We start from the raw sequence: 24,621 nt of genomic DNA, 5'->3' as shown, positions 1-24,621 counted from the left end.
CCGGGACGGCGTGGGACACCGGCGGCATGGCGCACGGGAGGGCGGCGGCACTGTGGCACAGGAATGGAGGGGCAACGCTCGCGAGTCAAAGCGGCTCGAGCACGAATGAGCAACGCGCTCTCGCGGGCGCCTGTGCGAGGCAAGTCGAGGAGGGAGCGGCCATGGCGATGGGCGCTGCTGCTCGGCTGGTTGCGGTAGTAGGACTTGCGCGCGCTCGCGGTGCACCCTGACAACGGGTGTGGCTACCGCGGAGAAAAGGGAAGGCTGTGCGGCGGGCATGAAAGGAGCAGCGCTATGGGGCTTGGTGCGCTTGCGCTCTATGGCCGAACGACGGCGGACTGGAGCTAGAGCGTCTCCTCACGGCTGCAGAAAAAGAAAGGGAGAGAGAGAAGGAAGCAACACGAGCAGGAGACAGACGAAGACATGCACGAGAAAAATAAGGAGACAGAGGCAGACAGGCGCACAAGGACAGGGCATGGGCTGCCGAGGACTTTCTGACATTGGCCGTGGACATGGATGCTCCTACTCCTGCTGATCTGATCCCTTGCGTTGCGTGCTCCATCCATCTGACTTAATTTGCAGGAGCCACTTGGAGGCGCTGGACAGAGACAAGACAGGGTAGACAGAGGTAAAGCAAGGGAGTAGACTCGTGAGAGAGAGAGGGAGAACGGAGAAGCAGCAGCAGCATTCGTGCCCAACGTTTCTCCTGTGTACTAGTACCTATGTACGTACATGGTGGATTGGCAATGAAAAGTCGTACATGATAGCATCAATGGAAAAGAGAGAAAGCAGCATAGAGATAATGGAGGCAGCACAACAAGGCTCGACGAGACAACAGAGGCAGAGCAGAGCAGGAAACAACGCACCTGGCCTACTATGCTCGTCCATGACAGCAGCAATAGCTGGCAGAGGCAGACGAGCGGAGAAAAGAAAGAGCAAGCGAGCAGTCGGTCAATTGTACAGTGTTGTACAGAGAGTACAGACACAGACAGGAACGTTTACCACTGCACTAGCGCCACTGTTACACGTTCTTTGATTTAGAGTTATTGTCGTAACGTGTGTGTGTGTCTATATATATATATATATATATATATATATATATATATATATATATATATAACGGTTTACTACTTTAGTCAATCTGCAACGTCTAGACACAGGAAAATTTCAGTAAGCTCGAATTTAGATTTGATTCAAAAGCTATGTATATATGTATATCGTTCTATTTATTAATGGATTTTATTTTATTTATAAACATTGCTTTTCATGCTTAATCTAATAGAACAAACCGTTTGCTATCGATTGGGCAGAATTGTCGTTCGACATCCCTAAATATTTCTACGTCCAGCGTGATTTAACTTGAGCGTTTACTTGAGTCCGCGAAACTAAGTCACACAGGATTCGCGTATCGCGTCGAATACGTTTTAAATAAAAAATCCGAGAAACTCGATTCAAAAATTTGAGTTAGGCATAAATCGTGGCGCTAAATAGGATCGTAACACCGGGTGTTACAACCAACCCCCCTTAAAAAGAATCTCGTCTCGAGATTCGAAACTGGAAGCAGAAAAGGGGAAACACGATTACATTCCGTAGACCAGGGACTACATGAAAAATTACACGACTTCGAATAGTAAACCACACGGGGAGCTAGGGATACATGGTTAGGAGCAACTTGATACAACCGAGATCTAATCCAGAAGTCGAGATAGACGAGGACAATGGAGAAACAACAAGATAATAATTATCCAAATCATGGCGTAGCACCAACAAATCCAGAAACAGTCGACTGAAAAGTAAAACATCATGAATCCTAAGGTCAACTAACCAAGGGAACTTGAACTTCTTCGATGAACCGGATCCTTTCTTCTTCTTCTCAGATCACATCATCACCTCAAACTGACAAACCTAGCTTTACAACATCGACTGGATCTCGTAGCTATGCTCCGAATACGGGGGAATGGGGATGAAGAAGAAGAGCAAGGACCAAGGGTATTTATAGAGGCGAACGGAGAGAGGAAAGCAACACACCGACGGTGGATGCGGCGGGGCTGGGGTACACATACGGTGCATGCTATGGAGGTATGGTCGGAGACACGGTGCGCTTCCTACGCGAGCGGTAGAGGGGGAAATAAAGGAGAGGAAAGGGGGTCCGCTCGATGAGGCAGGCGTGCGGGCGGTCATGTCACCAAAAGAAGAAGGAAAGGAGAGGAAAGGGGGGGGGGGGTGGGGGTCTGATACGAGGGACGAGGCATGAGAGTCGAGAGCCGACCAAATGCTGGGAAAAGGAGAAGCGCACAGTGCACAAAGACGACGAGCACTGCACGATGCCGCGTCCACGCGAAAACGGGATGCCAAAGACCTGATATAGACAACGTTCGTAGGGCACGCAGCGAAATGACCCAGCATGCGTAGCGCGGTCAACTAAAAACAGGGCTTCGGACATGACATCCACTCAGGCTTTACAATTACTCCTGACTATCCACTGCTAACTTTTCTTTACTACTCTTCTTTTTCTTTTCTTCAAAACCATCTCCTTTTTGTTTACTAGAGAGAACACTTCTGTCATCAACCTCTTGTGGATTTCCCATTTGAACACCTGAACATTTTCAAGAAAATTATTTGTAGCAAAAGTGGTATGGCGGTGTAACTTGGTAAAGGTACTTGGTCAAAAACCTTGATACCAGCGCGTGCCGAGCAACGTCACATGTGGCAGCTGTTCCACAGGGAGCCCTCGGTTTTGTCGCGGCACCATAAGCTTTTAACCTGGCAACTATTACCAACTTACATGCCATGAAGGCGGTGGGGTCATAGACCACAGAGTAAGGGGAGTATTACAAGGGAAAAGTTCAAACAACAAGGGTTCTCTTCACAACAAGGGACAAGGAATTCAAATCCAACGGCGAATTTGTTTTAAAAGATTCAAGTGTTCTGTTAGGACATCCACAACTAGTCGACACCGTGTCCTATATTATCCAATCATGGCGGATCTGCTGGTATCTGAATGTCAACTTCTCTTGTAACCCGCTTAACATCGCCCTTAAAAACTTGGAGCACGTCTAACAAGACTTAAAGTAAATGAACGCAATAAACACAGCAAAATAATTAAAATGCATATTCCAACGACCTTATACGGGTACAGCGTACAGGCATTCAGGCTCACATTCACGGCATATCATTCGCCTACGGGCGGATGATCTCAACAACTACGGACAATGAACAATAGGCAAGAGTACAATACCAGGGGACAGCGACAACAAACACTACTACTACGGGTACAGCATCCCAAGGCAACTAATCTACATCTCCTTGTGGCAATGGTTGAGTGAGAGGAATCAAGGGTTCTTCTTCTGACACTTCCAAGGGTGGAGGTGCGGGCGGTGCTGCAACACCGGTCCTTCTTCTTTCTGACGGGTGGATAGGGATCCCTTCCAAGATCGGGGCATCCTGCCTTTCAACAGCCAACGTCCTCCGTTCGACCCTAGTGACAAGATAGGCCACCCACAGCTGATGAACATGCCGATCTTTGGCCTCCTTTAGAGCTTCCTCCATGGTAGCCTCCTGGCTCTCAGCAGCTGCAGCGCTGGCATGTGCTTCGGTGAGTTGCACCTGGAGCATTCGGTTGAAGACCTCGGCTTCCTCGGTGCGCCGAAGGCACGCCCTCAGCTCCAAGGCTTGATGGTCGTACTGCTCATCCAGAGCGAGCAGGTACATGGCCAAGTGCACCATGGTGGGACTGTCCTCTTGCACATCTCGTCCTTGCAAAGCCTCCATGCGGGCCCTCCATGCCCGCCGATTCTTGTCCAAAGGAGGAAAGAACCGCATGGGAGTACGAGCAATGGGCTCCTCATAGATCTGGCAGAGGTACCGCAAGGCTTTGCGGGCCATAACCTGGTAGGTGTCGATGAAGCAAAACCCAGTTGCGGTCACACTCCAGGCCTCGATGAGGTCGGGGAACTCTTCACTCTTTCCGATGTAGACGGTAACCTCACACCGCTCGGTGCCATGCTCCTCATACTCACGGCCCTCATACTCGGGGCGATCATTGACTCCGAGCTTTTGCAGGGTGGCATGCAGGATTCTGGGAAAACCCTCAACATTCATGCAGTAGGTACTAACCCAGGCTCCTACCATCTTTGGCGGTGGTTGCGAGGAAGGCCGAGCGAAAAGCTGGCTCAAGGAAAAGCTAAGCGAGCTAAAGTGCGCCGAGTGGTGATACCAATGGCTAAGCCAGGCTCTACTTATAAAGGCGAAGCGTTCAGTGGTCCTGGCGCGGTTCACCAGGGTTCCCATGCGAGATCACTATGGTGGATCGACCAAATTCCATGAGTTCGAGGCGAGCGACGTGCGATGCCATTACTGACTAGTACGACTGTAGGGCAAGGGTCCGACAAAGAGCGCAGAAAGGGGTATGGGGAGACGTTGGTCACGACCGGCGTGAACCACGAGCGAACGCGGAGCACGAAGCCATAGTGCGGACCTAACTCTAGAACAGGAACGAGTCATTCGTGCACAATACGACGTGCGTGACACCTATGGATGGCGTATCTACCAGCAATACGAGCGCTACAATGCACAAACAGGATATGCATGAATGCACGTCCTATACGTCCTTTCACTGTTGCCAACATATAGGGCAACCGTTCTCAGATTTTTTTTGGCACATCGTTCTCTCCCTGTAATTAGTCGATACTATCGAACTATGCTCTTGTCAGTGTACCTGCAGAAACTTGATTAATCCTATCTAAGTCAGCAGAGTGCCATCTATCCTGGATACATAACCATAGTAATAGGGCTACTTATATAACTTCGCATATGAACGTCCTAACTTTTTGTAACAATGGGTTATCAAATTTTAGTTTAGAAAAGGTTTTCGAAGCCTTATTTCCTCATTTATGCTCTGATACCACCTGTGGCAGAACCGCCTAATCTAATGCCTCACAGGAGTGCTCGTCTTCCATTAGACACTAAGCACTCGAGGGAGAACACTAAATTACTCGGTTCCGTCGGACACACCCCAGGGGAGAACCCGAAAATCCATATTTTTGCCATCAGGATCACAAATGAGAGAATAAAGCTTACATCATTCTTAACCATTTCTTATATCACTTTACATGTACATCAGAGTATAACATTTATTATTATAACAGCGGAATGTAATCATATTATCAGAGTTATGAACAATTTAATATACAGCGGAATATAAACATGTGATCAGAATCACAGCGGAAATAAATATCTAATCATGGCATGATGTTGATATGTAAATTATGACAACAGTTGTAGTACTTTTATTCATAAAAACATTTGGTGAGAGTTATAAATAACAACTACAATCACAGCGTAAAGGAAATCCTCGCTGAGCCCACCAGGAGGAATCCACACACAAGAGTCAGCTTTATCATCCACCTGTCACCTGCAACAGGGGGAATAAAACTCTGAGTACTCAATTGTACTCAGCAAGACTTATCCGACAGGAGAAAATGAAAGACTCCAAGAATATGCAAGGCTATCTGGCTTGTGGGTTTATTGCATTTGCAGGAAGCATTACTAAGCGTGTGTCCTTATGTTCGATTTTTATTAATAGCCGCATTGGTTCATTAACTAACCATTCTATGTAAGCACATGTGCTACTTTCAAGCAGGTGGTAAGCAATCAGATTTCTTTTGTCCATCTTCCATCTTTCAGTTTTTACTACGATGCTAAACCGCAGTCAAGCCGTACTGGATAGCCCGGTGATTCGCGAATCAATGCCCCCAGCTGGGTTCCCCGAAAACATATGCCCCGCTTGTACCCCGGGCACAAGCAAGACCAACCCATCACTCTCATGTCCTGGGTGTCCAGGTCCCCGTCCAAACTGGGACTCCAAGCCCCCGCCCCTGAGTCCCGGACTCAGTACGGTGCAATGACCTCCTCTACCAAAAAGAAACCCTGAAGTCGGTCTGAAAAGAGCCGAATCTGTGACAAGAGAGCAACAAGTCTTCCAAGCGCCCATACACAAGTATGTGCTCGGGATAATAAGTCTGTGACCTGCCTAGAGTCATATGTAACGAACGGTCCTTAACCGACCAGACAGGGAAAAACGGTGTAACCAAGCTATGACCCGCCTCCGCGGCGACACAACTACTTACACCCACCAATACCCAAACCACATCCCTGTCCGGTCACCATTTTTCTTTCCACCATTTTATATATTCCAAGTGATAATCATATAGTAACATATTTTCTATATCTCGCGAGTGACAGGCAATCACTCGACTTCTACCGGAGTCCTGTAGCATAGCAATCTACACGATCCTGTCATACTAGAAAGACTCATAGGATAAAGATATATATATGCAAGTGGGTTTCATTCAACTCCTTAAACTTAATGCACAAATATAATTTAAACTGCAGAAAGTAGGGGTTATGCACTGGGGCTCGCCTGGGTAAGATATATTTAAAGCTAGTATCTGCATCTTCAGATCATCCACCATCAGCTGGATAACAAGCCCATTGCATCACCTCCTGGAGAGAATACCATTACATCATCTTCGGATTCTCAATCATCCTTCAATCGATCCATTGATTCGCCATCGTACCTATATGATATGCATGCGATGCAACTGCAAAGATGTAATTAATCAACTGCAATCATGACTCGTAAAATACGACGTACGCCTCTCGAGTTAACGGGCTAGTTCTAACGATGACCGTACTTAGGCTACATACCCATGTTGGCGAATAAGGCGTTAGTTTCCAACAATTGTTTTAGTTATATAAACCTAAGATGTTTCTTTATTCTAGTCTATCGATTTAATCATTATTCGAAATAAGGCATCATTATCTATTTAGCAACTAATTATTCTTGAGCTACAAAATTTACAGTGAGTACCTAATATTGTAGGAACCTACTGTAGAAATTTCAGACCCAACACTATTACCATTTTACCACAGAAATTCCTACAAGTTCTCCTTTTAACAATATTAAGCAATTTACAATAATAAGAGAAACCCTAAGAACATACCGAGTCTATGTGAATAAAATACACTACTAGGTAGATCACAATTTTAGGAGACTAACAAAATTGGTTTCACGATTTTAGGACAACTACACAATCTTATATTGATTTTACAAGTTTCAGCCATTTTAAACAAAACTAGAAAAGAACAGGACACTTGGGCCGGCGGCGGCAAAACAGCCCAGCAGGGCGCGGCGCGCGAGCGGCCCCGTAAACCAAGCACGGACGCGCGGCCCAGAAGGCACCAGGCCAGCCTAGGCGCAGGCAACCGGCCGGCCCATCATGGCGCAGTGGCCCAGTAGACAGAGACGGGCGCGCGTGGCCCAGTGGGAGCCGGCGGCCCACACAGACGCGCAACGCGTGGCCCATGCGCGGCGGCACAAGGCCGGCCCAAGCACGCGGGCGCGAACGGCCCAACGCGCATCAGCGGCAAACCGGCCCAGCGTGGCCTGCCCCAAACTAGTCAGGCGACTTTCGCAAAAACATCCCTACGTTTTCTCGAAACTAACCCGCAGGACACAAGCACTATTTACTCATGTCACGTATTTTGCGATAAGAACCCTGTACAAAAAATCGGCTTGGATTCATACCCTCCTTCAATCTCCAGAGCAGAGCATCGGCACAGAGGAACCGAGCGGCGATGCTGCTGCGGTTGAGAGGCGCGGAGGAGCAGCAAGAGCACCGGCGCGCGGGCACAGAAGAGGCACGCGGACACGACCGTGCGCGGCCTAACCGCGGCACGGACCACGGGGAAGCACGGCACGGTGGCCTGGCAGGCAGAGCTGCGCGAGGCAACAGAGGAGGGCGGCGCCACGGTGGTGTAGCACGGACTCTGGGGCGGTGGCGCAGCCGCGACGGCTCGGGCGCACGGGCACGTGGGACACCGGCGGCATGGCGCACGGGAGGGCGGCGGCACTGCGGCATAGGAATGGAGGGGCAGCGCTCGTGAGTCAAAGCGGCTCGAGCACGAATGAGCAACGCGCTCTCGCGGGCGCCTGCGCGAGGCAAGTCGAGGAGGGAGCGACCATGGCGATGGGCGCTGCTGCTCGGCTGGTTGCGGTAGCAAGACTTGCGCGCGCTCGTGGTGCGCCCTGACAACGGGTGTGGCTACCGCGGAGAAAAGGGAAGGCTGTGCGGCGGGCATGAAAGGAGCAGCGCTGTGGGCTTGGTGCGCTTGAGCTCTATGGCCGGACGACGGCGGACTGGAGCTAGAGCGTCTCCTCACGGCTGCAGAAAAAGAAAGGGAGAGAGAGAAGGAAGCAACGCGAGCAGGAGACAGATGAAGACAGGCACGAGAAAAATAAGGAGACAGAGGCAGACAGGCGCACGAGGATAGGGCATGGGCTGCCGAGGACTTTCTGACATTGGCCGTGGACGTGGATGCTCCTACTCCTGCTGATCTGATCCCTTGCGTTGCGTGCTCCATCCATCTGACTTAATTTGCAGGAGCCACTTGGAGGCGCTGGACAGAGACAAGACAGGGTAGATAGAGGTAAAGCAAGGGAGTAGACTCGTGAGAGAGAGAGGGAGAACGGACAAGCAGCAGCAGCATTCGTGCCCAACGTTTCTCCTCCATACTAGTACCTGTGTACGTACATGGTGAATTGGCAATGAAAAGTCGTACATGACAGCATCAATGGAAAAGAGAGAAAGCAGCGTAGAGATAATGGAGGCAGCACGACAAGGCTCGACGAGACAACGGAGGCAGAGCAGAGCAGGAAACAACGCACCTGGCCTACTACGCTCGTCCATGATAGCAGCAATAGCTGGCAGAGGCAGACGAGCGGAGAAAAGAAAGAGCAAGCGAGCAGTCGGTCAATTGTACAGTGTTGTACAGAGAGGACAGACACAGACAGGAACGTTTATCGCTGCACTAGCGCCACTGTTACACGTTCCTTGATTTAGAGTTATTGTCGTAACGTGTGTGTGTATATATATATATATATATATATATATATATATATATATATATATATATATATATATATATATATATATATATATATATAACGGTTTACTACTTTAGTCAATCAGCAACGTCTAGACACAGGAAAATTTTAGTAAGCTCGAATTTAGATTTGATTCAAAAGCTATGTATATATGTATATCGTTCTATTTATTAATGGATTTTATTTTATTTATAAACATTGCTTTTCATGCTTAATCTAATAGAACGAACCGTTTGCTATCGATTGACCAGAATTGTCGTTCGACATCCCTAAATATTTCTACGTCCGGCGTGATTTAACTTGAGCGTTTACTTGAGTCCGCGAAACTAAGTCACACAGGATTCGCGTATCGCGTCGAATACGTTTTAAATAAAAAATCCGAGAAACTCGATTCAAAAATTTGACTTAGGCATAAATCGCGGCGCTAAATAGGATCGTAACACCGGGGTGTTACAACTCTAGGGCTGAGGCTCTTCTGAATGCTTTCTATCGACTCAAGGTGAGAAGCTAATTTTAAATCTACAAACATGGTTGGGGTCAAATAAAGAACCAAGGCATCAATTAGAACTCTGCGAAACAATTAGGCAAGCCATGATGTACCTTGAGAAGAATAATTTGATTTGCAAATGGCATAGATTTAACCATTCAAAATCTGTGTAAGGGCACACTTGCTGGAAACTGAAAGAAGGAAGCAAACTTGTCGGTCTGTCATAACGCGTGCAAGGCAAGATGCCAAGATGAGTAGAGAGCGACGAGTGTCCATCATTAGAGCCTGAAGACATTACCCGCAAGATGTGTGGTAGCACGGTAGGGCTGCGCCCAATCCAACCCCACGAATGCAGCTACGAGCGCTACGGCATGTGCGGCAATATGACGAACAATCAGTTGGGGTGACCCGTGGTTGGAGATGCAGAGGCGACGGGAGGCAGAGCAGCAGCAATTCCAGCCGCAGAATTCACCGGCACCGTCTCGTCGGTGGGCCGCGCCCACCTTGTCGGGAGCTACGTCTGCGGCTCGGTGCGCTCGGCTTGGTACGCTACCTCGCTGGTGGGCGACGCCCGCGCTTTGTAGTTCGTAGTGGCGGTCGTGTCCTGCTGGCCAGGTTGCGGCGCGACAAGCAGAGGAGAGTGGAGGACGGGGCCGATCCGTGAGCGGGGCACGACGGACCGGCGTGCGTGGAAGGGAGTGGCGGCGGCGGCGCGAATGTAGGCGAGGTGGGCGAGGCCAAATCCAGAATTCGAGACGAAGCGCGACGGACGGGGACCTGCCCGATCCACGATCTGACGTTCCATATCGCGTCTTGGCCAGATCCAACGGTTCAAGGTCTAACGGGCGACGCGGCCCGATCCGTTAGCCCGCTTTTGGTGTAGGAATCGTATCTAGAGATGTAAAAGAGTATATATACTCTTGTCGATAGAATATCGTCGGCAGTCCACCGAGGGGTATCCCGCGATAGTAGATTTGTCGGTGGGGGTGCGCGTAATCAGGAACTGGATGGTGACACAAGGCGCAGAGACAGCGATTTAGATATGTTTGGGCCGTCTGATCGACGTAATACCCTACGTCCTGTGTCTTTGGTATATTGTATTGAGATGTAGTAGATAGATTTTGTCCACTAGGGGACCTCTGCCTCTCCTTATATAATCTGGAGGGACAGGGTTACAAGTAAAATATCATATTTGGTACTATACAATATCTTGCGGTGCACGCCGAGTAGCGCCGTGCACGTCTTGATCTTGTGGGTCGGACCACCTCTGATGGTGCGGCCCATATCTTGTCTCGAGGATATCAGGGGCTGTACCCCCACAACTCTCCTCTTCTTCTCTTCATTATCGTTGTATTAGGGGAAAAACAGGGAAAGGGAAAGAAAAGAGAGACCAGGGCACAAGTTGAAAATACCAGGTCTGAAAGCGACCTTTAATTATTTTCTTCCATATTTTGTGAAAAACGACCGGCTCTTTTAGGCTCGTGCATCGCGGCCGGTTTCAACTTTGAAGTTGGGCGTTTGACCACCAGGAAGTGGGCTGTGACCAAACCAGATCAGAGGCCACCATCGAGCATCATGCATTCATGCCCACCTGGTGCTGAGCTGAGGTACGGTGAGGCCTGGCCGGCTCCCGCGACCGAGCACCGAGGCAGCTACTGCGAGCGATCCAAGTGGCGCGCTGCTTTCTCCTTTACCTGCACCGCACATTATTTTTTTGTTGTTGATAAAATTGGAGAAATTGTTCTTTTTATAGTAATGAGCGGAGTACCAAATAGTATGTCATCTTTATAATCACCACTTGCTCGTGCGGTAGTCCACTAACCGTCCTCCTCCTATCTCTGCGTAGTTCAACTGCAGCACGGGGAAGCACCAGTTTTCTTTCGCTTTCAACCAACGAGTCGTGCTCCTGTATCTAACGGTGCTTCGGCCGTGTATCATCACCCTCCACCTCCACGGCTACGGCGCCACCACTCTCCATGCTGCATTACTGGAGATAGTTCGGCCCTCTCCCGGTCTCTCTCCCTCCAACAAAAAAGCAGAGTGCGGTGGCAGTGGCGACCACAGCGAAAAAGCGGCGATTGGATCCTCCTGGAGAGTGGAGACGGAGACGATGGTGGAGTGAGCGCTCATGCAACCGCCGGCAAGTGCTGCTGCACCAGTAGTCTGCTAAGTGCGTGTTTGGTTATTTAGTCGTTCCTAAAATTTATGTCACATCGAATATTTAGATACTAATAAAGAGTATTAAATATAGATTAATTATAAACCCAATTACATAGATGGAGGCTAATTTGCAAGACGATTTTTTTAAGCATAATTAATCTGTCATTAGCACACGTTTACTGTAGCACGACGTTGTCAAATCATGGACTAATTAGGCTTAAAAGATTCGTCTCGTAAATTAGTCGCAAGTTATGTAATTAGTTTCATAATTAGTCTATATTTAATACTCCATGCATATGTCCAAACATTTGATGTGACATGAATTTTAGACGTCCATGTAGAAACCAAACACCCCCTAAATGTGATCACGAGCAGAGCATGTGAACTGTCACCGAAGGAGGACCAAATTATTCACTTTCAGAAGAAAAAAAGGACCAAATGAATTCGCTCAGGCATCGTTGTGTGAAAACGTCACCTTATGAACATTTTTTTTTCACGAACGGGGTTGAACCGTGTTTCATTAAGACAACAGGAATTTTGGTACAACCGGTTGTCAGACCTGCTACATCAAATCGTTTGCGAGTGGCAAGCGATATCGTTAGCAAGGCTAACAACCCTCAACAGGCAAACACATCCTAATGAACATTATTAGTCGTAGTGGTAGCCACCAAGAAATGTATTGTCTCGTTTTCCATGTAATCTAGTATGGTACATCGTGTGAACTGAGTCTAGTTCAGTTGATTGAGTTTCTTGTGTTCAAATCTGCCCGTCCACAACTTCACGTGGGGTGCTTACATTTTTCTAGATGATGTTGTTGTTTCGGTGGTAGACAACGTGTTCATTGACAACAAAATCAGCTGACTAATTAGCTGGTCCTAAACATCATATATTTAAATCTAAAGAGATTATTTCACAAATGAAGCTAAGTCTAACTTTCAAAACTGAAATAGTTGCTTTTTAGAAAGTTTCATCATAACTTCTGGCGTGGTGGTTTAAGTGGCTTCCATATTTTTACCTAGTTTTCATTGCTTATTCTCGCATATATCATATACGGGAGAATAAGATGCAATTTATAAAAGCTAGTGTGTTTGCATTATTATGCTACGGGAGCAAAGTCTCTCAAGGTCTTAACTAAGTCTTTGTCTTTGTTAGCGGTCACCACTGGCCATAGAGATGCATATACCATAAATATTGCCTGCAGCTGCTATGATAGCCTTGTTGGAATAGTAGTGACAAATGTCCTATCAAATGCAACTCAATAGATACGTACTCTCTTTATTTTAAACTAAAGTTATTCTGGTTTTTTTATATACATAACTTTTATCATTCATCTCGACATAGACTAAAATAATGTATCTAAAAAAGTTAAAATATTTTATAATTTAGATCGGAAGGAATAGCTTATATCCATTTATAAATGATGAAATAAAACGTGCAAATTGCTGGAGTGAGAACCTAACTAACTCCATATAAAACAAAACAAACACCCCTACAAAATTGGCACAGGGTCACGAACTCACAACGCTACAACACACACTTCGGGCCTTTGGCTTTTGCCTCGTTTACTCACTTGGAGGCGAAGTCACCAACAAAGCAAGCGTCTCCATCCGCCCCCGTCTCTGCCTCTCTCTCCGTCTGCACCTGCGTGTGCGTACGCGAGCGTGAGCGCGAGCGCGTGCGTCCCTTCCCCGGCACGAGCGGCGCACGCCGTCACCGCCACGCTCCGTTCGCCTTCCAGAAAATCTAAACCCCAGCGGAACCGGCCACGGCCGGTCAGCCCCCACACGGACTCCGATGCGCTGCCCGCTCGCCTGGTCGCCTGCCAAAGCCCCCACCCCCTCGCCGGCGATGCTGCCGCGTCGCCGTAGCAACCACCCGGGCTCCTCCTTCCCCCTCCCGTTCCTCCTCGTCTGCGGCCTGCTCCTCGCTGCGGCCGTCGCATTCTCCCCCGCCGCTGCCGCCGAGGCCGCTGGCCGCGGCGGCGGCGGCGGCGCTGGGCATGAGGGCCGCGCGGGGAAGCCGGAGGTCGAGGCCGAGGCGGAGGCGCGCGGGGATGGGGTGGCCGTGGCGGAGGCCGGCGGCGAGGTGGTGGCTCAGGGCAATGCCACGGAGGCCAAGGAGGGCAGCCTCGCCGACATGATTGACCGCGCGCTGGAGAAGGAGTTCCCGGAGTCCGAGGGCGAGCAGGGCGGTGGAGGTGCGTGGATCTGGCCAACTCCCTGGATCCATCGATCCGTTCAGGCGCGGGATCTGGTTCTGGGGCGGGTGTGTGGGTGGGGGCGGTGGCGTGTGTCGGTGGCCGTGCTGTTTAGATCTCGGCCTCGGTGGTTGGAGCGTGTGGGTGCGTTGAGAATGGAGGTCCCGGTTTGGGCTTGGAGTTGCTTGTGCTAATCTGTGCTCTGGTTTTGCAGAGACCGATCCTGGTAGCTTCAACAACACGGTAGCTGAGAAGCAGGTGAGTTCATTGCGCCATTTTATTTGTGTGCTGCCCCTTTGTTAGCAGGAGTCTTTGATTCTGGGATTCAACATTGGGTCTGCCACAACTAGGTTTTGGGTGATTTGCTCACTACTTGCATGTTGGAATTTGTGAATGAAAGGAAATTCGCTTTTGGACTGACCTGTGCCTGATTCCTACACTTGTGGATCTAGTAATCTACTATGGTGCCTTGATGCTGTCGCTAGTGTATTTATGTTGCAATCTACTAGCATTGAATGACCCATCCATATGTCATCATTGTATAGCTTTTGGGCCCTTTGACTTTATATGGCCATTTTGCTTTATGTTGTTTGATCGGCATTTTCCTAGTGCTGATGAGGGACACCAATATCTTGGATGTTGTTTATTTTGTGCTATGCTTGGCAATAATAAGTATGACTTTATGCCTATTGAAGACGATTATTTGTTGGTCGTGTTCCTAAGATGCTACAGAAAAATCTAGTTTTGGACATCCTAGTTCTGTTTCCCTACTGGAGTTCATGTTTGATCTCCTACATGACTGCTACATTGAGTAGCTCATTTCAAAACTTCAGATCCCCATTAGCATGTTTGTTACTTCCTTATTTCTTAATAATACTCCTGGTTATAGAAACATATTTTCTCGGACAAGAGTTAGTCAAACCTTAAAAACTATAAACATCAGTAACTTTTAAATTATTTAGATTGAAACATGTAAGTGTGTAGAATTGATTGAAAAATACTTGCAAAATCTCAGAAATTTGAAGGATTATAAGAATGTTGTTTTAAAAGAAATTAGTGATCAAATATATGTGTCGAGGGCTTTGCAAAGTCAAATGCAACAAGTATTTTTTTACCATAGGGAGTATATCTTTTAATTTAAAGCATATAATAACCTGCATGATACACATTGGGTTCAAGAAACAAGATGTCGCAACATCTATTTTCTCAGACAATAACATAGTGGTCTGTGGTCCTTTGTTTGGATATTGGAAAACTTGAAGTGCATATATGTACTCTAATGCATCGTTGTGTTTACCTGTACTTAGAAAATTTGGTGCTTACACATCACAGATATGTAATGCAAACTGCTCATCTTGTTCCTTGTACTTGTACCAGGGAGTTCTTGAAACTGTGGCTAGAAGAGTAACAAAGAAGAATGAAACCAAAGATAACAAGTATGCTGCAAATCCACTCTTCGTTATTTCTGCTAGATGAAATTAACCTTAGATTCAGAATGTGCAATAGAGTTTGAAGTTGTCATTCTGTTCCATCAGGTCATTTCCTTTTAAGGAGGTTTTCTTGGATCGATCTGAGCAAGAGGATGTTCCCACATTGATTGATCGGAAGGTGCAATCACATCCTCTGGATGGAATTTTCTGTCAAGTTACTGTGCATGTGCCATACATGTTGGCATAGTGTTGTGGGCATGTTATGACCATTTTTTATAACAGTTTTGTGTTGATCCAATCTTTACCCCAGGATAATGTTTTTATCATATCAAACCCGAAGTCAAAATACCCTGTGCTGCAGCTGGACCTTAGGTATGCAACTCAGTATTCAGTCATTTGAAGTGTTGGATGAAAATATCTTTTTTGCATGGAAACTTATCTGTTGAATGTATATTATTGTAGATTGATATCAGATCTTGTAGTTGTTATCGTGTCTGCTACATGTGGTGGAATCGCCTTTGCTTGCCTTGGGCAACCGGTGAGTATCTGTACTTTTATTTCTTCTAATTTGTGTATCATTATTAATAGCTGGAAACATAATTTTTTCTATTCAAAATGTTGTATTTTTAAGGTTAAGCTACGTGAACCTACAATTCAAAGTATATTGCAGGTGATTACAGGTTATCTACTTGCAGGATCTATAATTGGGCCTGGAGGTTTTAGCTTTGTCAATGAAATGGTGCAAGTAAGGTGCTTCCACCTTTGTGGGTTGCTTTTTCTAACGCTTAATCTTTATGGCTTCCATGTTTGAAATGGATACGCATGCCCTTGAAAACCTTTATACAAGATAACTGGCATGTAGACTTGTGCTGAAACATATGTTTGCTTGGCTAATGTCTCCTCCCATCATATTTCTAACATGATGTGTGTGACACACACTCAATTCTTCTATATGTATTTATATATCTACAGTATCGCTTAGTTTATTTTCTACCTGGATAACTTTGTTCCACTATTTCATACATTCTAAAATCAACTGTTCTTACAATTATCTTGCTTATGAGTTTCGACCTACTACTGTTTTCTGTTACTCTGTGCTGCCTACTATGCAATGGCAATGTCGATAAGATGTACATAAGTACTCCATGTTTTTATTGATGGCATTTCCTTATATTCCACTGTTTCTTTTCCAGGTTGAAACGGTAGCCCAGTTTGGTGTGATATTTCTCCTGTTTGCATTGGGACTTGAGTTTTCTACTGCAAAAGTATTCTACTTACATTTCTTCCCTCATTCAGTTGGTAACATCATTTGTGATCTGAAGTTAACATAGTGTTTTTTTTTTTACATTGCCTCAGCTTCGAATTGTTCGTGCTGTTGCTGTTCTCGGAGGATTGCTCCAAATTATGCTGTTCATGTTTCTTTGTGGTATTTTGGCTACGGTGAGTTTTGTCTCTGTTGTCTGCATTATGATATATACTTTGGAGCTGTCTTGTTACGTTGTGTGAACCTAGATATCGCTCTCTCTTTGATGGGAACATTGGGATCTACTATCCTGTGTACCGTATGTCCTAACATCAAATAATTAAATTGTTTCATAAAACATTGATCAGAATAACAAGATCTGATGCATCCTTAACTCATTCGAACATACGGCCAATAAAAGCGACTAGATGGAATTATGCAGTAGAAGAAACCAAGTCAGCTTCCTGGAGCTGGACCTGCCAGTATTTTTTTGAAAAATATTTGATGCATTTTTACCATGGTAGCTATTTTTCTGTTTCTAGGTTGTATGGCCTTGGTTTTTCAATTCTTGATTTATAAGAGCATGGTTGACAGATCTTTGGTGATGTTTAATGCAGCTATGTGGAGGCAAAACAAAAGAAGGTGTTTTCGTTGGTGTTCTTCTCTCCATGTCTTCAACAGCTGTGGTAAGTATCTGGTCAAGGTCAACAGCAGGCAGCCTATGAGAGAAATCAATGTTTTTGTTCACTGTGTCAATAACTCTTGCCACTCTTATCATTATTTGATCCATTAGCCTGGCTCTCTTCCCTCTCTCTGTCGCTCACACATGTGCACGCACACAAAATGCTTGGTGCTGCATTTTGTGATTGAAATTATCTCGAAGCAAGTGAATGCCTGAATACATAGTTGTTTGTGAATGACTACCTCATAACTTTGCTGTGCCGTAGTGTGTTTCTCATAATCGCATGCACCTATTGTTGTACACGAACTTATTTTGGTTTCTGTAAACAACCTTTTAATTTTCTTTGAAAATATATAAAAAATACCAGCAGGGGCCTCACCTGCTGTTCATATATATGAAAAATATTTGCCTGTACCACAAATGGAGTCGGTACATCTTGATTTAGAAATTTAGCATATGATTATGATGTTTGAACCCTGAATGTAATATGTTTGGATGTTTTGTCACTTGCAACTGCAATAGGCTAATTCTTTACATCATTGTGTTGTCATTCTTGATGCTGCCGTGTGCCACTTGGTTATCTGTTTATTCAATAATGGTAAGTTTTGTACATTTAGGTTTTAAAGTTTCTGATGGAAAGAAATAGTATCAATGCTCTTCATGGCCAAGTTACAGTCGGGACGCTTATATTGCAGGTCTGTCATACTTTCTTCATCTTTTGTGTGCAAGACGCATCTGTGTACACGCATCTAGTGCCTGCTGTTGTTAAGAAAAAGTTGATCCAAGGAAAATTTATTTTTCCTTTCCTAAAATAAAATATATCTCAGTTCTGTGACATCCTATCTCTCTCCCCCTCAGGATTGTGCTGTTGGCTTGCTGTTTGCACTTCTTCCAATTTTGAGTGGTACATCTGGCCTTCTTCACGGAGTTGCATCAATGACCAAGTCGTAAGTGCAGCATTTCCTTCCCCCTTTTGCCCTGAATTACTTTGGTTACCTTTATATTTGCAATTTTTCTTTTGCAATGAATTGACTGTTTTGTCGGCTTATCCACTTGATGCAATTCTTGTACAGTAAGTTCATGTTTTCTTGACATGTTGGCAGGTCCAGTTGAGATAACATTGCTAACCCCAAACTCACCTTAATAGTTTATGATCTCTTTATCATCTTGCATTTAATATTACTAATTGTATTATCCATTTATATTTTGTCTGCTAGCCTGTAAAAGTATTCTAGGACATAGTCAGTTGTGGAATTAATTCTTTGATACAACTTCTCAGGCTGGTGGTATTGATATCATTCCTGACCATTCTCTCTATCCTCTCCCGCACCGGCGTTCCTTGGTTTCTTAAACTGATGATAAGTCTGTCATCACAGGTAAAGTTTGATTGGGGAAGAAAGCAGTACATTTTTTTTAGCAATTTGAGTTTTGATCTTGTAGAACATTCTCATCAGCAATCTTATGTTGTGGTTGCTCTGCATGTCACACAGACAAATGAACTATACCAGCTGGCATCAGTTGCATTCTGCTTGTTATGTGCTTGGGTGAGTTTCTACTGCTCGTAGATTGGTATTTTGTGAAAAATGTACAGTAACATAGAAAAATGATCTTATTTTTGTACACAGCAAGTTCTTACATGTGCTAAAACCTGCCTAAAAGTTATGTTTTAAATGGATCGGTAAAGGAGTATTGCAAATGCTTACTTCATACATAAGACAGATAGAATGGAACACAGTACTTACTTTCCTGAAGTTATCTTTACCAATTGCACTTTTCTAGATTTTGATTTAGCTTATGGATCTGTTTGTTTATCCTTAGCTTATATAAGCTCAAATGTTAAACAAACAGCACAGCTTATTTTGTGGCTTATATAAGCTAGGACTCCAGGTTATGAATTATGATAAGCCTGTAAGCTGCCCAAGGGGGAGCTTACTTCGGCTTGTTTTCTGGCTTTTTATCAAAACTACCCATCCCACTTGGAGGATTGCTGTCATTTGCTATCCACAACGGCACAAACCGCACAACCAACAACTGAGGGCATTGCTGCCTTTTCCCATCCACAACTATCTTTTTTTTTTCCTCGAGCACACAGGAGAAGGGCGGGCCTGGTGCAAGCGGTAGAGTCTTACTGCCTGTGACTGGAAGGTCCTGGGTTCGAGTCGCGGTCTCCTCGCATTGCACAAGCGAGGGTAAGGCTTGCCACTGACACCCTTCCCCAGACCCCGCACAGAGTGGGAGCTCTCTGCACTGGGTACGCCCTCTCGAGCACACAGGAGAGTTGCCATCCATAAGCTGCCTTTTGCCATCCACAACTACCTATGAGCCAGCTTACAAGCTAGGTTGCCAAACAGCCCTACAGCTTATTTCCCTCAAAATTAGAAGCAGCTAACACCTATAAGCTAGCACCTATGAGACAGCTTATATAGCTGGGCAGGGAAACAAACAAGCCCAAAGTTTAGTGAATGTGTAGTTCATATCCAACTGTTGCACCAGTATTTTTCTGTTCAATTCAAATTGTCAATGTTATTAAATCGTATGACTAATTGCGAATAGTCATGATTAGTCGGCCACTCGTCCTTATTGGTCACTGGACCTCGATTAGGCACTTCGATACAGTCAGGTCGACTATAATCCTAGTCGTCTGACTAACCATGATTTTAGTCGTATGATTAGGGGACCTGTGGACGACTAACCGGAAGGCCCAAAGGTGAGAAAAAGATGTTGGGCTTGCCTGAACAGTTGGGCTAAGTAATTTGGCCCATCAGGTCTTCAGTATGAATGGTTTCTGGACTGGGTTCTTGACTCCATGTTCGTACTGCCCCATGTGGAGCCCATGCCGCTGACTCTTATTCTCATGCGACCGGCTCCTGTCCTCATGCTGCCACTGGCTCTAGTCCTAGCACCGCCTGCATCAGCTCCCACCGGATCCATTCACCCCCATGCCTCCTCTGAATTCGTTCGTCCTCATGCCTCCGCTGGATTTGTTTGTCCTCATGCCTCGCTGGGTGTGTTTTTGGTGAGGGCCTGCGGCGACCCTGAGAGTGAGTTCGAGCATCTGTGGAGGGACTGGGAGGCACTGGCGCGGGAGTTGATGTGGCTGCAATGCGAGCAACTGGAGGCCCGCTCGCACTGGTTGGACAAGGAGTTGTGCATGCCGGGCACGGAGTGGTGGCAAGAGTAGTGCACAGCATTGGGAAGTCTTGCTCCTCTTCCTTTGCCAGTCAAGTCCTGCTCTTGTTGTTACTGCTCAAGTGCTAGGAGGACTTAGTAGATTTGTACAGCATGATTACCTAACTAATTGGACCTAATCAATGACTAATATGATTAGTCGTCTGATTGGTACCCATACAAGTAGGTTTAATTATATGATTTAATAAAATTGTTAATTATACTGTTGTGCACTAGTTAGCTTCAACTCAGTTCCTTTTTTTTTGGTTGCCTTGTCGGTTTACTCACATACATCTTTGTCATTTCTTTACTTTATAATCAAAACTGTATTTGTTAAAGGTATGCAGTTCTTAAATTTCTTGTTATTCTCATGTGTCCATCCTTCTATGATGCAGTGTAGTGATAAGTTGGGCCTGAGTCTCGAGTTGGGTTCATTTGCAGCTGGAGTAATGATATCAACAACAGACCTTGCACAACATACTCTTGAACAAGTAATTTATTACCTGTAACTTGCACGTTCTTTCTGTTCCCTTTCCAGAAAAAAGGGGGAATTACTATCTCTAGCCCTTCTGGTTCAAATTATAGGGGTCACTTTAGCTTTGTTCTAAGTCAAACATCTTTGACTTTGACCAAATATTAAAAATATATTAACATATACAAGTTCAAATAAATGCACAAGACACATTTCATGGATGATTTAATGAAATGAAATCAATTTGATGTTGGAGCATTTTTCTATAAACCTTGTCAAAGTTAGAGAAGTTTGACTTATGACATTTCTAATGTGATCTATAATTTGGAATGGAGGAAGTCTTTAGTTTGATCTTTATTTTATGCTTGAGAAAAATTCATAGCTAGACTCTTGTAGTTAGTAATTCATTATATTGTTCTCTTATTTCAGGTTTGTTCTTTCTGCAGATCGAACCTATCCGCAACTTTTTCGCTGCTCTTTTCCTTGCCAGCATTGGGATGCTAATTAATGTCCATTTCTTGTGGAACCATGTGGATATACTCCTTGCAGCGGTAATTTTGGTGATCACCGTAAAGACCTTTATTGTTGCTATTGTCGTAAAAGGGTTTGGGTATAGCAACAAAACATCTCTTCTTGTAAGTCTTTATTCATATCTTTCTGAATGCACTCACATCTGCCACTGCTCATAAAATCACATTAACCGTGTTTTTCCCCCATAGGTCGGCATGTCTCTTGCACAAATAGGAGAGTTTGCTTTTGTTCTCCTAAGCCGTGCTTCAAGTATCCATCTCATCGAGGTTATTTTCTTGATATTGTGTTCCATTTTTTGTGTTATGCCACAGGCAAGAAACATGGTTGTCCATTTGTAATTTTGTAGCCCTAGCTTCTCTGGTAGCCAACCCAATATTACATGTACTGTGCTTGCAACTTAAAGCTATGGGGACCTTGTTATTCTTCAGCATAAAGTACATGTAAATGCATAATTCTTTCAGTGATGCTGCCTTGTTATTCTTGTAAGCACTGATGTATATAAATTAACTTCAGATGGCAAAGTTTAACTTCAGCATGTCTAGCAAAGCATGCAAATCTTTTGATGCTGTATCAGTATTAACTACCTATTATACTTCCCAGTGCAGTCTATTGGTACTAGTTCCCCTTTTTAGTTGCCCAAAATCCCTAGTACTACTATTTTCAATTTATTTTGTATTTGCGACATCTGATAGCTTGTATTTGGTTTTTACAGGGCAAGCTATACCTGCTGCTTCTTGGAACCACTGCACTTAGTTTGGTATTTGCCTCCATTCCTTTTAAGCTATTCATTTTATCTAGATAAGAATTACCATTCAAAATTTCAGTGCAAATGAGATTAGTTTTTTTTTCTATTTGTAATGAAATTTCCATTCAAGAGAGTTTTTTTATTTGTGTGTAAAATACTATGCTAAAGAGTTAATTTCATGTAGTTAGGCAAGAGGAAATTACCTCAGGAATGACAATTTCTTTTGTCACTTTAGGCAAGAACATTATACTTTGGCACTAGAAATTCCACGAAGTTGATGGAATCCTATGTGATGAAATTCCAATTATAGTTCTTATTTCTGGTTTTAATATGTTTTATATCCTAAAAAAATTATGTAGTTTGTAGCCTTGTCTGCCAATCAATTCGTTAGTGTTTGGTTCTGAGCCAAATGGTGCAGAAGAGTAAGTGATGAAAAAAACACCAGTTCTAACACAGTTGGCTTCAGAATTGATAACTCTATAAACCCAACTATTACAAACCTTAATGGATGGTTACAAGCACATCAACCTGGTCCAAGCAACATGAATGGGCCAAACTGATCCACAAGGGCTTATCAGCCATCTCACTTGGGGGGGGGGGGGGGGGGGGGGGTGTTCACAAAATGGCTGAACAACCATAAAAGAAACTAAGGGGCATGTTGAAATAATTTCACGTCTAATTGTCAATTTGTGAATAGCACCCATCTTAGTGGCGTTCACTAAAATATATTGAGACCATAATCCCTTGTCTTGCCTTTTGTCTTTGCTTCATCCTGGCATGCTGCTCATCTGATGACCCTGTGTTTCATGAAATCAATATGGTAACTGACTCTTGTGTGTACCTCTGCAGGTGACAACCCCTTTGCTATTCAAAATGATCCCAGCAGTGGTCCACCTCGGGGTTCTTTTGAGATGGTTTTCTGTCGATACCAATCAGGTGGAGGTACACGATCATACCAATTGGTTTCATTGATCGATTGTTTTACTCTAAAATGTTTGCCAATCAATTCATCGGATCTTCCTTTTCAGTTGGGCCTGAAAAATGATGTCCTCCGCATGGATAGCGGCAAGCGCATAAATCTGATAGTCCAAGGTTCACATGACTCATGACACATTTGGCACACTGCAAGCTAGTTTTTGTATGGCTTAAGTTTACAAGCTCAGTAAAGTGTTTTCACCTGTATTGAAGAGTTTGTAGCAGATATACAAGGGTGGAGGCAAGAGAATTCAACTCAGATCTTGCTCGTAGGGCGAGATCAATCCTCCCCCATCATGGCAACTGCAAGGGCAATTGGGTTTGCCGTTTTTGAGAGCAGTGTCTTGGATGATTGGTGCAGTGAGTGGTTGTCGACCCCAAATGAGGGTCTCGTGTAACATAAGAATGTATGGTGATAAGTTCAAAAAAAAAAAAAGAATGTATGGTGATTAATTGATTGGATTAGCTTGATAGGATCTAGGCCTGACCGTTACGCCATTGTATTCTTTCAGCAAAATTGTGTATCCTCACAACACGAAAATGTGTACGATGATATCCATCAGATAATCAATTTTGTTATGTAGCCTTATATGTCAGTTCCTTAACTTGTCAGAGTTCATGATGTTTTCGCAGGCTTGTAGTAACCTTTGTCCTGATGTCACTAATCATTTTGTTGGATTCAGAGTTCAGGATCACAATGATGTGCTTCAACGAATTCATCCAGTCCATTTTATTATACATGTTGCATGGTCGCCTCTTGTATGGTGAATTACTGTCCTTGAGAAATTGCTGCTTGATTGGATAGCACTTAACGCGTGGTTTGATTGTTTAATGAGGTGATAAAGTATACAATGTCGCCTGATCAAGATACCAACTGTAGTGCATGCGTGCTTACGATTCACGTGTGTATGTATTAACATCTTTGTTTCAGTATTGATAGCAGTATAGCACCTCCTGCACGCGTTGTTACGTCACAGGTGCTCCATTTCCTCTTGACGCCTTGGGATCTTAACTTTTCGTACCATGTAGTGAACGAAAGGCGGACGCCGAGCGGCCAGGGGCTAGCAGTAGCAGCTAGCCCCGCACAAGAGCAGTGTTTGGCCTCCTGGCCAGGAGCAGCCCGGGGCTGCCACCAAGCGTCCAAGCGGATGTCCTCCATGCGAGCCCGTCCGGCTAATCCAATCTTTGGCCGCGTTTAGTTCGGCCACCGAATCGGCGCCGCCGGATTCGGGGCGGTACTGTAGCTACTATAGCGTTTTGTTTTTATTTGGTAATAATTGTCCAATCGTTGACTAATTAGGCTTAAAACGTTCGTCTCGTAAAGTACAACCAAACTGTGCAATTAATTTTTGATTTCGTCAACATATAGTACTCCATGCATGTACCGCAAGTTTGATGTGACAGGAAATCTTCTTTTTGTATAGTGCCAAATTCTGGAATTTGAGGCAACTAAACATGGCCTTTGATGAAACGTGATGACGTGACAGTTTCAAATATAGACAGAAAAATTCTAGAGACTTCTCTCTGTGTGCCATTATAAAAGATCGTAATTCTTTGTGTGCCCCTGAAAAAATTCAGCGGTCT

At 44.9% G+C, this 24,621-nt stretch overlaps 1 protein-coding gene across 3 annotated transcripts; it reads left to right on the top strand.

Moving 5' to 3' along the window:
* Positions 1 to 13,131: 13,131 nt before the first annotated feature.
* LOC136520742 (K(+) efflux antiporter 4-like) lies at positions 13,132 to 23,620 on the top strand. 3 transcript variants are annotated; one of them, XM_066514392.1, is made up of 20 exons: positions 13,133 to 13,791; positions 14,006 to 14,049; positions 15,169 to 15,227; positions 15,327 to 15,399; positions 15,532 to 15,593; positions 15,684 to 15,759; positions 15,892 to 15,966; positions 16,415 to 16,486; positions 16,578 to 16,661; positions 17,082 to 17,150; positions 17,764 to 17,841; positions 18,005 to 18,093; positions 18,426 to 18,522; positions 18,637 to 18,690; positions 20,710 to 20,805; positions 21,233 to 21,421; positions 21,506 to 21,583; positions 22,030 to 22,074; positions 22,912 to 22,998; positions 23,091 to 23,620. In XM_066514392.1, exons 1-20 carry the CDS (start codon positions 13,389 to 13,391, stop codon positions 23,169 to 23,171), a joined length of 1,911 nt encoding a protein of 636 aa, XP_066370489.1. In that variant the 5' UTR covers positions 13,133 to 13,388; the 3' UTR covers positions 23,172 to 23,620. The 3 variants fall into 3 exon arrangements, with proteins under 3 accessions (XP_066370490.1, XP_066370489.1, XP_066370488.1); XM_066514391.1 differs by having other exon boundaries at positions 13,134 to 13,791; positions 22,912 to 23,004; XM_066514393.1 differs by lacking the exon at positions 18,637 to 18,690 and having other exon boundaries at positions 13,132 to 13,791; positions 22,912 to 23,004.
* Positions 23,621 to 24,621: the final 1,001 nt, after the last annotated feature.

This window comes from Miscanthus floridulus, chromosome 18 (assembly GCF_019320115.1).
Source record: "Miscanthus floridulus cultivar M001 chromosome 18, ASM1932011v1, whole genome shotgun sequence".
NCBI classification, from domain to species: domain Eukaryota; kingdom Viridiplantae; phylum Streptophyta; class Magnoliopsida; order Poales; family Poaceae; genus Miscanthus; species Miscanthus floridulus.
This window is presented reverse-complemented; position numbering and strand designations above follow the sequence as displayed.

Bases quoted from the DNA above. Each gene is read 5' to 3' on its own strand.
- LOC136520742 (XM_066514391.1), top strand. From the start codon at position 13,389: ATGCGCTGCCCGCTCGCCTGGTCGCCTGCCAAAGCCCCCACCCCCTCG. The intron at 15,400-15,531 runs GTGCAATCACAT...TCTTTACCCCAG, and splicing joins CCACATTGATTGATCGGAAG to GATAATGTTTTTATCATATC. The intron at 15,967-16,414 runs GTAAGGTGCTTC...TTTCTTTTCCAG, and splicing joins TTGTCAATGAAATGGTGCAA to GTTGAAACGGTAGCCCAGTT.